Below are 17,198 nucleotides of genomic sequence, written 5' to 3'. Positions count from 1 at the left end.
GGAATTTCTTCAGGAGGTTTCTTGCTAGTTTTTTATTTTCATTCTGAAAGAGCGGCTTTAGACCAGAGGCCTGAACAGTGATGACTGAATTCTCAGGAAAGAGAAGAGCTCTAACATCAAGCAATTGAATGTGATGCGACTGATTTGTGAATATGTATATGTGTGAGTCTGCCTGTAGTCTTTGTTTGTTTGTATTCTGTCACACCGACATCGTTCACACCGACATCGTTCACACCGAATGCGATCCCACGTGGCAGAGGCGTCCAGTTTCAATGTTAGCGGCAGCACAATTCAGGCATCAGAGTGAAAAATGGCTTTCCAGAGCTCAAATATCTGAACTTTGGTGTAGAATTTGCGTCAACCAATCAGGACTCAGCTTTTTCCCATGATGTGTTGATGATCTGAACAGAGTCTGAACCCAGAAAGGAAAAGCTGATTCTTAGTGTTTGTGCTCTTCCTAAACTTTAAGATAATTTTCTTATTTTTATTGAGACAAAAATAAAAAGTTCTTCAAATTTTCAATTTTTTCCCTTATCGGACTAATGTGGGACAGCAAGTCATTAAACCGGGTCACAAAGAGACAGAAGTATCGCTGAAAGCGTCCATCATTCAGACGCATCTCCTGCAGTAGATGGAGAAGTTCAGTGTACTGGAAGAATCTCTGAATGATCTCATGAACCCAGACATGAAGACGTGATTACCAATGCTTTAGTAGAGCTCTTCAAAGTAAATAAACCTGATTTCTTCCGTGCATTGTAAATGAGATACAGTCAGTGCTTCCATGTAGTGATCAGGTTAAAAACTTCTCCCACACGCATCATGAGCGTTTAGGAACACGTTTTCAGACGAGCGTCGAGCAGTGAATTTGATGTGTGTCGAAAAACTCAAGTGGATGCAAATTTGAGGAGCGAGTCATGTTTGGTGTGAATGCAGTATAATATAATATGTTTTTTATCCTTTTCTTGACCAGCATTAAAGACGAAACCTGGAGACTGTTTCTCTGGAAGCACACAGAACAACCCAACAGAGAAGCACAGTGGTGGAAGAGTGATAGGGCTGCCACGATTTGTGGACTAATCGACTATTAAAATAGTTGAAGCCTAATTTAATAGTTGACTAGTTGTTGCTTTATATTATATGGAGTCAGAGTGTAGTAAAGTGGAACAAAGTTGTGAGCATTCAGCACCAAAAAATTCACTTTTTTCATTATTTGAGTCAGTGAGACCAAAACTTTCTCTTTAGTGAAAATAGTTCCTTGTTTCAGATGCCGACCACATCAGAGAGATCAGGAATATACTTTCCATTAAACTGATATTGACAGTTGACCCTTGACCCTATATATATAAAATTTATATTAAATTGTTACATCATCTTGAGGGGCGGGGCACCTGTCAAAATGAGTTTGATGAAAAGTATATTCCTTATATCTCTCTTGTTTGATTTAACCTTGTTTTTAATACCAGAAACTAATGAAGGACAGAGGCTGCATGACTCATTAAAAGTTTAATAAACTATCATCTTCATTATCTTTATTTTTAGTTAGTTTAAAGCTAATGATGGTTCAGATCCATGCTTTCCATCCACTTTCAGCATGACCCGATTAGTCGACTAATCGGAAAAAATAATCGGTGATTAGTCGACTACTAAAATAACCGTTAATGGCAGGCCTAGACTGTAACGATGGTTGACACTAACCTGATATGCAGATGTACTTTGAAACTTTAAAACACCAATTCAGTTTTGAACGTGAACTAATATTAACAGCTCGAACCTGAGAAATGGCGTTAATGAAAGTTAAACCAGATTTCTGTTTCACATCCTCTTAACCTTAGGCAGAAACTCTGAAATGATCAGGGGAGAAAACAGGAACAAACAATAACAGCTGGAAAACACCTTCATCAGATGACCTGCTTACCTTCTCACTGCCAAAATACATCAGGTTCTTTCCATCAAACTTCACAAAGCGCTTCTGGAAAACGTAGTTCCTGAAACAGACACACATCACACGATCACGACCTGAAAACCTTCAAACACCTGATGTGAGTTTATCCTGCAGCAGCAGAGACAATCTGAACCTCAGTGAACACCAGAGGGAATGTTTGAAGGAGCAGCCAGAGAGGAAAAGACTGACACACCGAGAGGAGGAGCGGGAGGAAGAGCGGGAGATGAAGGTGACGAGACAGAGGCAGCTCCTCACGAGAGAGGAGACACAGGGAGGAGCAGAAAGGAGCAGACACAGCAGAGCAGCTGGGGATGACCTCCGACCCCTGACGGGTACAGACAGAACAGCCTGTAAGTCTGGGTGAGGACATCGAACACACCTCCGGCTAATAAACCGAACAACTATCTGAGCACTGGCAGCGTAAATCAAACGCACCCTTGTGGAGACAGCTTGTCCAGCCAGCCGCTGAGGATAGGCGGGGCTCTCTCGGACAGGGAGGTGTAGCTGGCGTAGGGGGAGATGGTCAAGTCTTCATCAGCATCAGCGAAGGTGGAGGCAGGTAGGGAGAGGCAGCTGAGGGGGGGCGGAGCTTCCCCCACAGTGCTGTAACCCTGAGTGTCTCCGGAGTGAAAAGCCTGTGACAAACGCTTCGTCCAGGACAACTTGTGAGTCCTGCAGGTGCAAAAGAAAACTTTATCGATTCAAAGTGGAGAGACAACAAATGATCTCGACTACAGTCCAACTCTCTCTTCAGCTCGTCTAAGTTTACGGAGATCTACAAGTAGAGGATAAATCTGTGTCTAATGGTGTTTTTGATTGTGGCAGTGTGCAGCTTTCTTACCCATGATCCTCTGCATGTCTCTCCTCGTCCATCTTCATCTCTCGTTCATCCCCTCTGCTCCTCTCATTCTGCAGGACAAATTATTCAGTCAGCATGTACTTCTCCTCTCTGAGACAGACATGATCTCCGTTACATCATCAGGAAGACAGAGGGCGGGGCTTGTCAGGCCTCACCTCGCTGTTGTGTGGAGGTCGTCTGGACTGGTAAACAGTCTCACAGTACGGACTGATCTCCTCATCAGGGTCATCTGTGGAGGCTGTTGAACAGAGAGAAGTGTTCTTCACAGCAGAAGTACTGGACTGATGTCATCAGTGAGAAGCTCAACTTTATTACAATACTTTACTCCTATTCATACTGTAGTGTTGACTGTTAGCATCCCATAATAGACACTATGTTAAGAGAAACCTGTAGACTGGACTCAAAATAGACCTTTTCAATACATCACTCAGTTTTGTCAGACGTCCTTTCCTAATTAAGCACTAAACATAAAATTATGTTTTTACAAAACTACACTTTATATGTTTATCGTCTTTATTAAGGCTCTATTAACTGGTAATAAACTTAAAAATATATATTTTTAAAGCGTCCAAGTGGAGAGAAATAAGTATCACCCCTATTTATGTGTGCATAATTCCTAATTTGTGCTTAACTTAGGGTTTGTGTGTGTGTATTCTTGATTTGTGCATGCAGAGCCCTGTGCTGGAGGCGCTTTCAGAGAGGAGGCAATCAGTTCTGGGAAATATTTGTATTTTTAAAGAGATAAATGTTCTTAAAACGCTTATTTAGACTTTTTTTATATTTATTATCAGGTATATCTCTTTAAGAAAGTGGGAAAATGTCAAGTTTTACATTTTACAAGTGTCTCATTTCTGAACAAACATCTCACCTCTGGCTGATCCTGAGGAGTTGTTGCTTAAAGTGCTGACCCTGAAAATGACAAGCAAAGCGTCACTTTGATTCATGATCAGTTTAGAGACTTTGGAGCTCAGACTGCTGCTCGTGCAGCTCTGAGAGGAAAGGCCATGGAGGAGAAGCTGCAAACACCGAGCAGGGAACAGAAGCACCTGGACCAGCATCCACATCTAGACATGAAGGCAGTTACGTACTGTACTATAAGCCGACTGGATAAATGTGCAGTGCTGAAAAATGCTGGAAACATCTTCTGTCAACCAATTAATGTCTCCAGGTAATTTTAAAAAGTAGACTTTTTTTGGTTGGTTCGTGATCCTTTTACTGGACCTGCTTCAGTTTTTAGCCAAACAGCACTTTTAGTTTCATCCAAACACGACTTCCTGCCAAATTCAGTTCAATGGGCGGTTTAAGCGTCAGATTCAATGGGTAAAACAGATCATGGATTATCCGTGATCTGTTACATCCCAATCAGATTCTACGAAGGAATGCGAGTTTCTTTCTTTTGCTCTTCTTTGTTGGTGATATTTACTATCCATTCAACCCTATGTCTATCCATGCACCCTCTAGTAAATCCATCCACTCTCCATTAATCCATCCATCAACTATCCATGCTTTCAACCCTCTGTCTGTCTGTCCATCCATCCTCTAACAAGCCATCCATCCATTCATCATCCATCAATGAAGCATTCATTTATTCATCCATCCATCCATTTAATCCCTCAATCTTTCTGTCCATCCATCCTCTAATAATCCATCCATCCATTTTTCATTAATTAATCTTCTAGGAATTAATCTATACCAGGGGTTTCAAGGTCACAAAAATCCAAAACACACCTGAGATCGCGGGTCCAGCAGAATAAACATTTATTGAGCACTCTAAAACTACATTTTTAAAACTTTCAAACATAATTATGAACTAGATATAAAAAATTACCTTTGACAATGCTAGTGTTAATGCTGAAAGCTAAATTTGTTGGCTGAAGAGGGTAGTGCTGATAGCAGAAGATGCTGAAATTGACAGTTAAAAACGCTGAAGCTGATAGCCAGGTAAAATATTAGCTAAATACCAAATTAGCCAAAACAATCTAAAAAAAAAAAAACTTAAGTTAGCCAAAACAGCTGGCATGTTGCTGAAAAAATAGCTAAGCTTCTAAATATCCTTCTAAACTAAAAAAAAGCCTAAATTAGCCCAAATGGCTAGCGTGTAAATATTAGCTAAATTCCAAATCACCCTAAAAAACAAAACAAAAAAAGCCTAAATTAGCAAACACAGCTAGCCTGTAGCGTAAATATAAGCTAAACTCCAAAATAGACTAAAATACTTGAAAAAGTCGAAATTAGGAAAAACAGCTAAAATGTAGCTGACATATTAACTAAACTACAAAATGGCCTAAAAAAATCTTAGTAAATGCCAAATTAGTCCAAAAAGCTAACGGATTGACATTTTTTTGAACTTTAAAACCATAACTTTTGAACATAAACTTGAATAATAAAAATCTATGAATATTATTCCAGAATAAATCAACTTAAACCTTAAATAACTTTCAATATTTTATTCTCCATAAAAACATATTTTGTTAAAATTATAAAAGTTAGAAATGAGCACAAGATAACATCGAGCTATTAATAACAAAAAATTAAATGATCTGGAGGGCCGGATATGATTACCCGGAGCGCCGTGCCTTGACTTTGACACATGGTTTAATAATTCATCCAATGTCTATTTGTCTGTCAATTCATCCATCATATTCATCCATAATCCATAAACCACCAATCCATTCATCTATCCATTTCTCCTGGATGGCTCCTCAGCTGATTTCTGCCTCTTGTATTTGTAGTTGAAATCCCTCTTTAAGTTTAGTTTTATCTTCAGACTCAGATTTCTGTGATCTACAACAGACTCGTACAAACTCTACTTTCCTGCATCTTCCTCTCTTCTTTGGACTGTTCTCGTGTGTCTTCTGTCTAAATTGTGCAGCGCACTTCCTCACTCCTTAACGTGTAACAGCAGACTCTGGTCTGAAGAACCCACCTGTCCTTCTCACGGTTCCTCTCTGGTGTATTTCTGGGTGGAGTAGGCGGAGCTGACTGTTGGCTGCAGTAACCCCTCCCTCCATTGGGGGCAGTAGAGCCAGGTGAGGAGCCCCAGTAGATGTCATTGGACACCATCTCCACCCCCGGTCCTCGGGGGGAACCTGAAGGTGGGGATCCAGAGAGCCTGCTGCTGTCCAGACTGTCAGAACGGAACACCAGAGAGGACAACACCTGTCTCTGCTCTGAGCGCACAGGTGAGGAGGACGAGGGGGATGAAGAGGGCGGAGACATGGAGGCCACAGCCCTGCGGTTCAGTCGAGGGGGGACGGGGGGCAGTGACCCGAGAGTGTCGCATAGAGAAAGGCTGCGGCTGGGCCGAGTCCTGCCCGGCTGCCTTTGTCTCTGGCTGTGGTCGGGAGTGGGCGTGGCCTCTGATCCTATGCTGTTCTCGGCTGGGGGCGTGAGCTCGGACACGGTGAGGCAGATGGACTCCTGGGACAGACATTGTGGGGGCGGGGCAGGGTCCGGTAACGGGCAGAAGTTGATGGGCACAGTCCTGCTGCGGTTGAAAACAGTTCTGGGTTTGGGGACCGGCTTCACCGGTCGACTGCTGCTGTCAGAGTCCTGCGACATGGAGGACAGATCCGGAGTGGAGCTGTTGCTCAATCCGGCAGAGTTGCGTGAAGTCGTGGCGCTCCAGCCCGACTCCGACATGGACTGACAGCGACCGCGTGGGTTGTCCGCCTTCTGTCTCTGGATGAGGTGGACCAGGCGCAGGATCCTCTTCCTGTGTCCTGTGGCCGTCACACCCAGACTGATCAAGGCGTCATGGTCCAGGTGCGTGAAGTCTCTTGCCAACAACAAACTGGCTCTTTGAAAGGAGTCCAGGTACCTGCAGAGGAACGGAGACTTTCTTTAGATAAAAACATGCTGGATCATGTTTGATCTTAAAACGAGTAAACAGAATGAAACTCGCTAACACAATGTTCGTTTATTGAGTGTCTGGTGTCTTCATTAGGTCTCCAACAGTTTCCTCACATCACATTCAGATGTGCACAAACATGTTCGGTGTTTCAGTACCTCTCCAGATGGATCGCTGCCAGAAGCGTCTCAACCGGCGTGCTTCCATCCAGCGAGGCCATGACAACCGTGGAGTCTGGATAAGGATACGTCTCCTCCGCTCGCCACAGACGCTTTGGCCATCCCTGACCTACAGCAGCAGTAGAGGAGAGCAGTCCATCTGAGGAAAACAGGAAAGAGTCAGGAATGGGATCTCTGCTCGTCCATCTTCCTCCTCTCAAGGGACACGCTCACCCCCAGTGTGGTAACAAGCTCCATGTAGAGCAGGGGTGTCAAACTCAATCGCACAAGAGGAAAAAAATCCAAAACACACATTAGATCGCGGGCCGAACAGGATAAACATTTATTGAACACTCAAACTATCCATCCATCTTCTACTGCTCATCCAGTACCGGGTCGTGGGGCAGCAGTCTAAGCAAAGATGCCCAGACTTCCCTCTCCCCGGCCACTTCCTCCAGCTCCTCTGGGGGACAGCGAGGTGTTCCCAGGCCAGCCGAGAGTCATAGTCTCTCCAGCATGTCCTGGGTCTTCCCCGGGGCCTCCGCCCAGCGGGACATGCCCGGAACACCTCTCCAGGGAGGCGTCCAGGAGGCATTTGGACCAGATTACTGAGCCACCTCAACTGGCTCCTCACAATGTGGAGGAGAAGCAGCTCTACTACGAGCTCTCTCAGGGTGACCGAGCTTCTCACCCTATCTCTAAGGGAGTTCCCAGCCACCCTCCAGAGAAAACTCATTTCAGCCGCTTGTAGTTGGGACATTGTTCTTTCGATCATGACCCAGAACTCATGACCGTAGGTGAGTACTGGAAAGAAGATCGACCGGTAAATTGAGAGCTTTGCTTTCTGGCTCAGCTCTTTTCACCACAACTGACCGCTGCTCCAATCCGCCTGTCGATCTCACGCTCCGATCTTCCATCTCTCACAAAACCCCAAGACATTTAAACTCCTCCACCTGAGGCAGGAGCAACCCACCCACTCTAAAACGTAATTTTTCAAACTTAAAAACTGTAACTTCTGAACACAAATATGAATGCTGTAAGCTGAATTTGGCCACTGAAGATGGTGGTGCTAGTAGCTGAAAATGCTGAAATGGATGTCTAAAAACGCTGAAGATGAGAGCTGAAATCACTGAAGCTAATAACCAGCTAAAATAATAGCCAAATGCCAAATTAGTCTAAAAAACTAAAGGTTAGCCAAAACAGCTAGCAGGTAGCTGAAAAAAATAGCCGAACCTCAAAATAGCATAAAAAAAATAAAAAAAAGCTTAAATTAGCTAAAATAGCTAGCATGTTGCTGAAATGTTAACTGATCTCCAAAATAGTCTAAAAATATTTGTAAATACCAATATAGTCCAAAAAGCTGGCAGAATGTAAATTTTTTAAAACTTTAAAACCGTAACTTTTTAACATAATTATGAATAATTCAGCCCTGCGACAGACTGGCGACCTGTCCAGGGTGTACCCCACCTTCGCCCATCAGTAGCCGGGATAGGCTCCAGCACCCCGCGACCCCGAACGGGAAGAAGCGGTCAAGAAGATGGATGGATGGATGGATGAATAATTCATCATTGTAATATTTTACTCTCCATAAAAATATATATTGTCAAAATTATACAAGTTAGAAATGAAAATTTTGCCTTTTGGCCAAAAAATAGTAAAATTTATTGAACAAACTAGTTTTAGTGTGTTCAATAAATGTTTATCCTGTTCGGCCAGCGACCACAAAAAAGTTTGTAAGAGCAACAAGAAGAACTGCTGGAGGACAAAGAGGGATTGTCTGCTGTCCGCTGTTGATGGTCTTCCTGCAACAGTCAGCTAGTAAAACACCAAACCCACACCTTCCCCTCCCAAACCTGAAGCATCTTGCTGCAGTTGCTCTTCAGCTGAGGCTCAGACAGTCAGAGTGAAACCTTTCATTCAGAGCTCAGTCAACACTGAGTCTCGTCTGGATGCTCACACAACACATAAAAGCGAACAGACTGGAGGACACAACGGTTCTCATGAGGACGGACCAGCGGTTCATTTATAACCCACACTAACACACACACAGGATGCAGGGAGTGTCTACAGCTGAGATGAGCTGCGTCCAGCTGTAGGGTGGGTGGGGGGGGCTTTGAAGGAAACAGTGAGTGGAAAGTTTAAAAGAAAAAAAGTTGGTGAGCTCTATTCTGATGGACAGCTCTGCATTCCGTGGAAAGGGACAAATTCAAACAAGTGGTCCAGGACCCATCTGTCTGCAAACCCAGATCTCATCCAGAGGACGAACCTTTTTCATGGACAGGGTCTCGTGATTCAATCAGAACCTGTCGGGTTCTACAACAAACCATCAGCTGATGTTTTTGTTAATAATCAGGAAGTGATGGAACTGCGTTGGTTTCTCTTGTCAGGCGAGTCCACATCTCCAGCAGATTGTTGTTTTGCAGCCTGAGGGGAGGGGCTTAAACACCTTTCTGTGAACCCAGTTACCCAGAATGCACAGCCATTACAGTGTGACACATGAAGCGACACATAGGGGTCAGAAACCCTCAGAGCAGCAGCATCACCTGAACCAGACCCCAAACTCTGCTCTGATTGGCTGAATTACACAGGACACTTGTTCTCCTGAGGTCCACTGATCCAGAGCTGTTCTCTCTCAGGACCTCCACTTTCTTTTTCAGTTTTTGCTTCAACCCTCTTTTTTGCAACAAATAAAGAGACAAAAATGTACTACAAAATAAAGTTTTATTTTAATTGACAAGATCAAAAACATTCAGAGCCCTGACAAAAAAAACATAACTCAAAAGAAATGTCTGTAAATAAATGCTAAATAGCTGAGTCACTCTTTTTGACAACAAATGTTAGGAAATAATGCTTGTGGTATTCTTTTTTTTAACTTAACCTTGCATCCATCACTGAATAAACAATGACAAGTAGAGAAAAGCATATTAGATCTCTGAGATTTAAGAAACATTTAAAGCAGACGAGTTTAAGACTTCTACTTGTTAAATTTCAAATCCAGATAAATTCACAGACAGATGTTTGTCCTCCATCTGAACTGGAAAATAAGACAGCTGTAAACCTGTAGATCACGTGTGTCAAAGTCAAGGCCTGGGGACCGGATCCGTACCCGCCAGCTAATTCTATCCGGCCCTCCAGATCATTTTATTTTATTGTTATTAATGGCCCGATGTTATCATGGGCTTATTTCTAACTAGAACACTTTTGACAAAATATATTTTTATGAAAAGTAAAATATTGAAAGTTATTTAAGGTTTAAGTTGGTTTATTCTGGAATAATATTCATACATTTTTATTCTTCATAATTATGTTAAAAAGTTAACTTTTTTAAAGTTTTAAAAATTAGCATTCTGCTAGCTTTTTGGACCATTTTGGCATTTATCAAAAAAAATGTTAGGCTATTTTGGCATTTAGCTAATATTTCAGCTACATGCCAGCTCTTTTGGCTAAGTTAGGATTTTATTTAGGCTGTTTTGGAGTTAAGCTAATATTTAGGCTACACACCAGCTGTTTTGGCTAATTTAGGTTTTTTTCAGTTTTTTAGACTGTTTTGAAGTTTAGCTATTTTTCAACTACATACTGTATATATCACGCTGTTTTGGTTAAGCAACGTTTTTGTCTTTCTTTTTTAGATTTTTAGGCTTATTTGGCATTTAGCTAATATTTTAGCTGGCTATCAGCTTCAGTGTTTTTAGCTATCAATTTCAGCATCTTCAGCTATCAGCACTAGCATCTTCAGCGGCCAAATTTAGTTTACAGCATTCACACTAGCATTATCACAGGTAATGCTTTATTTCTAGTTCATAATTATGTTAAAAAGTTACAATTTTAAAGTATAAAAAATTTCGTTTTAGTGTTCAATAAATGTTTATCCTGTTCGACCAACGACCTAAGGTGTGTTTTGAATTTTGGCCCCTTGTGAGATTTAGTTCGACACCCCTGCTCTAGAGTATCTGCATTAACAGACAGTAAAGATTTCATGATATCATCACTGAAAAACAATATACTAAATGTTCTGTTTTGAAAAGGACGACATCCCTCGTCCATCTACTGGACCTACTGAATCCCTTTTGGGGTTGCAAGGTTGCTGGAGCCTATCCTTGGAACAGTAGCAGGGCTTCACACAAACAAATAAATACGCACAAACCTACGGACAACAGCAACTTGTAGTCATCAATTTACAGATGAAACGTGTTTTTAGGAATGTGGGAGGAAGCTGGAGTTCCCAGAGTAAAAAAGGCCCCAGCTGGGATTTGAACCGGGACCTTTAGGCTGTGATGCGCAAGCACTAACCACTACACCACTGCACATCCTTTTGACAGCAATTTCATATTCATTTTATCTTTAACTGGAATTTGAACAGTTTCATTTGAGACTACAGACACAAACTAATTAAGAATCTGGTGCCAAGCATGTTGTCCTCTATACCCCCCCAATCAATACACGTTTCATTTGAAAATATGCAGCTTTTTCAGTGTTTAGTTTACCTGTGACAGAACGTCAAATGCTCTGAGGCAGCCTAGCTGTTTCAAGGACCACTTTCTCTCTAAACATTTTTAAAACAAAAGCAGCTCTGGTAGCTCTACAGGTTAATGTTTAGCTGCTGATAACAGGCAAAGGCTGGTTTAAGTGTAAACATTTCCCTCACAAGTGTTTAAAAGTTCTTTACAGTTGAAAGGGAAAATTAAAAAGCTTCTGGACAAAAATGACATGTGAACCAGTCATTAAAAAACACAAGAATGAAAGAGCAGAGTGCAGATGAGACTGGCACCTATTTAAAAAAAGAATAGCTATCAGTCTGGACTTGAACACTGTCATCTGAGAGAATGTTTAGGATCTTTGCAGCATGAAAATGATCATTCCTGACAGAGCAGCAGCAGAAGGTCTGTCCCTGAGCTTCTCAGAGTCCCAGCTGGTTCAGGAGGAACCAACAGGTCTGGGATGTTCTGAGCAGCAGTGATCTGGATGAACTACACCTACTTAACTGAATCCAACAGCAGACCGTTCCAGCTAGAGACTCGCTGGAGATGAAGGTGTGGATAAGTCTGTCTAGGTCTGGTTTACAGTGAAAGAAGCTAAATGTTTATGATGTTGATTTGTCAGTGTTCAAGACTAAGGCTGCCACGGTTAGTCGACTAATCAACGACTAATCTACTACTAAAATAGTCAACAACTAATTTAAAAATCGATTAGTCGTTACTTTATAACATATGGAGTCAGAGTGTAGTAAAGTAGAAAGTTATAACGGCATTCTGTTAGCTTTTTGGACTATTTAGCCATTTATTAAGATTTTTAGGCTGTTTTGGAGTTTAGGTAATGTTTCAGCTACATGCTAGCTGTTTTGGCTAATTTAGGCTTTTCTCTGTTTTTTAGGCTAATTTGACATTTAACTAATACTTTAGCTGGCTATCAACTTCAGCATTTCCAGCTATCAGCTTCAGTGCTTTTAGCTATCAATTTCAGCATCTTCAGCTATCAGCACTAACATTTTCATGAAAATGGTAGCAAGAATATGTGAGGACAGCAACGAAAATCCAAAGATGGTGATGTTGGGACACCTATGACATCATCACCTTAACGGTTTCCTGTAGCAGAAGAAATCTGACACCCAAGAAGAAAACCAACAAGGACACGCACACACAAACACACACAAACACACACCGACACACACCAACACACACAGACACACACAGACGTCAGCGCTGTCCAGCAGGAAGCGGAGGAGGAAGTGAGTCACAGCAGCTTCCTCCAGCAGACTTCTGTTTCTCTGATCCCAGATCGTCCCAGTTCAGTTCTGGGCCCAGAACAAAGCCTCGTGCACACAGAAAATGTGCACGTTTTCATGCACGCTGTGGTATTTATGGAGGAAGACTGAGGGTGTGAGAAGGTCATTCTTCAGACTCAGGACAGAGGTGGAAATGAAGGCAGAAGAGCAGAAGGGTTTGCACTTCATCTCTTCTCCGTGTTCATTCATTGGTTTTTGTTCCGTTTCTGTCAGCAGAACTTTGCAGAACCAAGACACAAAATAAAACAGGTTTCATTTTTGAGTGGCTCTGACGGGAGCTATTTAGGGACAAAGCAAATCAAACCGTTGCAGCTAACAAGAAGAATCAGAACCCACCAAAGGGTCCCGACCAGTCAGAACTTTCTGATCGGGTTGGAGAAACAGCAGAAAGCTGCAGAAGCATCTGAGAGTCCGGAGAGCTTTTCAGGGAGGCAGGAAGTCAGGGAGCAAGCGAGGAAACACAGCGGGAGGATACGGACACTCCCATCCCACTTCCACCTCTTAACACACGCCATCACCCAGACGGGGGCCCAAACCGGGACAACTGTCAACAACCCAGGGTCCAAACTGAGGTCTGAGACTATACGGCCATAAAAGCTCCAAAAGACCCTCAGCTCTGAGCTGCTGGTGGAGTTTTAAGGACAGGATGCAACCTCTTCACTTGTCCATTTTTCAAAATAAAAGCCAAGCATTCCCAGCATTCCTTCTGAGGTCTCCACTGAACCAGAAACACCCGAACTCATCAGCAGCCGGCCTTGGTCTTCCCTCCCCCACCTCACCTCTTCACCCCAGCCCTCCCTCACGTCTCTGACCTGTTCTTGTAATCAGCTCTGTGAATCTGCAGCAGAACAAAACACAGGATGCACAGGTCCCCCGCACCGTCACAAAGGAAACGCACGCAAAATCGTCAGGACGTCCTCTGCGGCAGGACCTCACCGCTCACATCCTCCAAGACCAGACCAGGAGAACCCGAGGAGCTGAAGGAGCTCCAGCCTTCATCCCAACTCCAGAACAACCGAACGAACATCACCCATCCTCATCTTCATACCACCATACATAAAATATAAAAAAATATAACAGAAACTAAAGACATTTGAATTCCAATTGATTTTTCCAAAATACACAGATTTTAGATGTATTATTGTTGGGTTCTCCGGCTGCCATGATTAGTCGACCAATCCACGACTAATCGACTATTAAAAAAGTTGACGACTAATTTAATAGTTGATTAGTCGTTACTTTATATTATATAGAGTCAGAGTGTAAACTGGAAAGTTATAATGACATTCTGATAGCTTTTTGGACTATTTTAGTATTTATTAGGATTTTTAGGCTATTATGGTGTTTAGCTAATATTTCAGCTGCATGCTAGCTGTTTTGGCTAATTTAGGCTTTTTTTCTGTTTTTTAGGCTAGTTTAGCATTTAATTGATATTTTAGCTACCCATCAGCTTCACTGTTTTTAGCTATCAATTTCAGCATCTTCAGCTATTAGCACTAGCATCTTCAGCAGCCAAATTCAGCTTACAGCATTCACACTGGTAATGCTATATACTTAGTTACTGTAGTTTAAAGCTAATGATGGTTAAGATGTGCGTTTTACATCCGGTTTGCGAATGACCCAATTAGTCGACTAATCGGACAAAATAACCAGCGATTAGTCGATTATTAAAATAATCGTTTGTGGCATCACTAATCTCCACATCCTGATGTTTCTTCAAGGATAGATCCCAGCAGAATCTTCAGGCAGAGCTGTAGGAACAGGGACTGTGCAGCGGCAGGCGTGACAGAGCAGAGGACAACCAGCAGCAGACGTGTCTGTTCTTGCTGTTGCGCTGCGCTCACACCCCCAAGACGGAAAGTAAACACAGCAGAAACAAAGATGAAGACCAGCCTGAATATAAGCTCTTCAGAGGTCAGAGGTCAGGATCTGAAACAAACATCACATTCTTGAAGAAACGGTCAGGTACAAGGACTGCACCAAGAATACCAGGAACTTCAAAAGTCCTCCAGGAATCAGGTAAATTGAGGATCAAGACCACTTTAAAAACAGAAACACGGAAAAAGAAACATTCAAAAGGAGGAGTATATGCTGGACCACAATAGGTGATGACCACAGAGCAATACACCACCACAGACCAGCAAACACCAGACCAGTCTAATTCAGTTCAGACCATCACAGATTAGCAGGGACCAGTAAAGTCGAGTCCAAACACCCACAAACCAAAAAGGACCAGTACAGTCCAGACCATCACAGACCACCAGGGATCAATCCAGTCCAGCCTAGTCTGAACCCCAACAGACCAGTACAGTCCAATTCAGACCGCCACAGACCAACAGAGACCAGTACAGCCCAGTCCACCACAGACCAGAATAGGCCACACCAGTACAGTAGAGGATAGTCCAAACTTCCACAGACCAGTCCAGTCCACCACATACCAGCAGAGGCCAACAGAGCCCAGTCTAGACAAACATAGACCAGATGAGACAATTAGAGACCAGTACAGTAAAGTCCAGACAGGACCCGAAAAGTTCAGTCCTGACTGCCACAAACCAGTAGAGATCAGTACAGTCCAATAAAGACCATGATAGACCAGTACAGTTGAATAAAGATCCCAATGGACCAGTACAGTCCAATAAAGACCATGGCAGACCAGTAGAAACTAGTATAGTCCAATAAAGACCAGGATAGACCAGTAGAGACTAGTACAATCCAATAAAGACCATGGTAGACCAGTACAGTCCAATAAAGACCATGACAGACCAGTACAGTCCAATAAAGACCATGAAAGACTAGCAGAGGTCAGAATAACCCAGTCTAGGCAAACATAGACAAGCTGAGTCCAGTACAGTACAGTCAAGTCAAGTCTAGACCAGAAAAGTTCAGTCCAGACCAGTACAGATAATTAAAGATGCATTAAAAATATATATTCTTGAACCACTGAGATCAGATAGAAACTGGTTCTGAGTCATACTCCTCCAGTGGGTCTCACTGGTCGTGTGCTGGTTGTCATGGTTTCCAGTGAAAGTGCTGCAGAACTGAACTGGTCCTGAATGTGAGTTGGACTAAAAGAAGCTGAGAGGCCGGAGCGCAGCGCGGGAGAACAATGGAGCTGTTCTGTTGTGGAGAACAGACAGCTGATTGTTCCTGCCTGAGGCTGAGGGAACACTGGGAACACTGGGAGCACTGGGAACGCTGGGAGCAGAGAGCTGGGATCCAGCTCCTGAATGTTCTGACAGTGGAGCGTGTGAGCGCTGCCTTCAGGTGCTTCCTGTTTTTTTGGGTTTGTTTCCCATTTGCTCATTTAACATTTGTCTTCAGACGGATTCTTCAAAGCCTTCTGCTTCATCCGGACCAGAACTGACAGTGCAGGGACCAATCTCTGCTCAAAACAATCCTGATGTTTATCCACATGCGCCTGGGAGGGTCTTGAAGTCTGACCCATGATCTGAGAACTGTTGGAAGAATGACTTTATCTGCCTCTCAAAGACAAACTTAGTAGAACCAACAAAACCAAAGCAACCAAGCAGAACGCTCACAGAACATAGGGACACTGTTGTTAACTGTCACACTGAAGCTCCGCCCACATCTGCAGCTAATTGGTCCAAATTGATTCAGTGGTCAGCTATCCCTTGAGGACGTGACTTCACCGCCGCAGACGCTGCACCTCACTTCCTGTTAAAACCCTGATACAGATGAGTGTGACGTCACTCTGCAGGGGTTGCAGGTTTGAATCCAGCAGCGCTCCACCTTCAAACATGGACGGCAGACGCTGCTCTCACTCCCCTGATGACGGAGCACCTGCTGTGGCGAGGTCTAACAGACAGCAGTCCAGTTCTGGTTCTGGTTCTGAGTGATCATACAGAGCATGCTCCAACTTAATCTGCCAGCCCTTCAGAGCAGCTGAAGACACTACTTGCAGCTGCAGAAAGCAGAACCAGAACCAGATTAGTTACATAGCAAGCAAACAGGCAGAACCTGAACAGAATCCTAGCCCAGCTGTGAAGCAGCAGCTGGATTTTGGATCATCTGAGTCCGTCTGTCTGAATAACTCACTGTGACTCACACCTGTCTGCGCCTGTGCGTCAGGCTGCCCCTGGGAGACCCCGAACCCGGGTCTGCTCAGGAGCCAGGTTTGGACCGCAGAGCCGGGGACAGTCGGTGTTCTGCGGACGCCGCCTCCCCAGGGACTGCGCTCCACAGAACCCAATCTCAGCTTGAGTGGAAACAGAATGAAAGCGGCTCACCTCGGGTTCGGTCGGCTTCCTGGACCCGTTCGGGTCAGTCCGGGTCCCTAAAGGACTGTCAGAAGAACCAGTCCCGGCGAAGGTGCCGGCGCAGTCCAGGGAGGTTGTGAGTGAAACTGGGAGCTCTGGGAGGAAACTCCGGTCTGAGTGGGAACAAGTCAGACAAGGCTACGACCGCTGCAACTTCCGTCCCCCTTCAAAATAAAAGACAGCAGAGCGCAGGACTTCCGGTATAACTTTTTTAGTCCTAAAAATAGATGGAAATAAAAACATGTTAAAAGGTCATTAAAGAAATGTGTGTCTTTATAACACAAATTGTTAAAACAATATTTAAATTGATTATTTTTAAAGGAGGACTTA

General features: G+C 43.5%; 1 protein-coding gene across 2 annotated transcripts in view; it reads right to left on the bottom strand.

Annotated features, from left to right (window-relative positions):
• The window catches only part of arap3 (ArfGAP with RhoGAP domain, ankyrin repeat and PH domain 3), a 33,237-nt gene extending 16,195 nt beyond the window's left edge, over positions 1-17,042 (bottom strand). Inside the window, exons 1-9 of one of the 2 annotated variants that reach the window (XM_024283159.2) lie at positions 16,839-17,042; positions 6,810-6,969; positions 5,728-6,621; positions 3,670-3,710; positions 2,957-3,039; positions 2,784-2,851; positions 2,378-2,614; positions 2,136-2,267; positions 1,916-1,985 (exon numbers count right to left, since the gene is read on the bottom strand). In XM_024283159.2, coding sequence (XP_024138927.1) covers positions 1,916-1,985; positions 2,136-2,267; positions 2,378-2,614; positions 2,784-2,851; positions 2,957-3,039; positions 3,670-3,710; positions 5,728-6,621; positions 6,810-6,871 — 1,587 coding nt within the window. In that variant the 5' untranslated portion in view covers positions 6,872-6,969; positions 16,839-17,042. The remainder of the gene's footprint in view (positions 1-1,915; positions 1,986-2,135; positions 2,268-2,377; positions 2,615-2,783; positions 2,852-2,956; positions 3,040-3,669; positions 3,711-5,727; positions 6,622-6,809; positions 6,970-16,838) is intronic. The other variant, XM_024283160.2, reaches the window with a different exon arrangement.
• Between the last annotated feature and the right edge of the window lie 156 nt (positions 17,043-17,198).

The sequence above is a fragment of the Oryzias melastigma genome, linkage group LG10 (assembly GCF_002922805.2).
Source record: "Oryzias melastigma strain HK-1 linkage group LG10, ASM292280v2, whole genome shotgun sequence".
In the NCBI taxonomy this organism is placed as follows: domain Eukaryota; kingdom Metazoa; phylum Chordata; class Actinopteri; order Beloniformes; family Adrianichthyidae; genus Oryzias; species Oryzias melastigma.
This window is presented reverse-complemented; position numbering and strand designations above follow the sequence as displayed.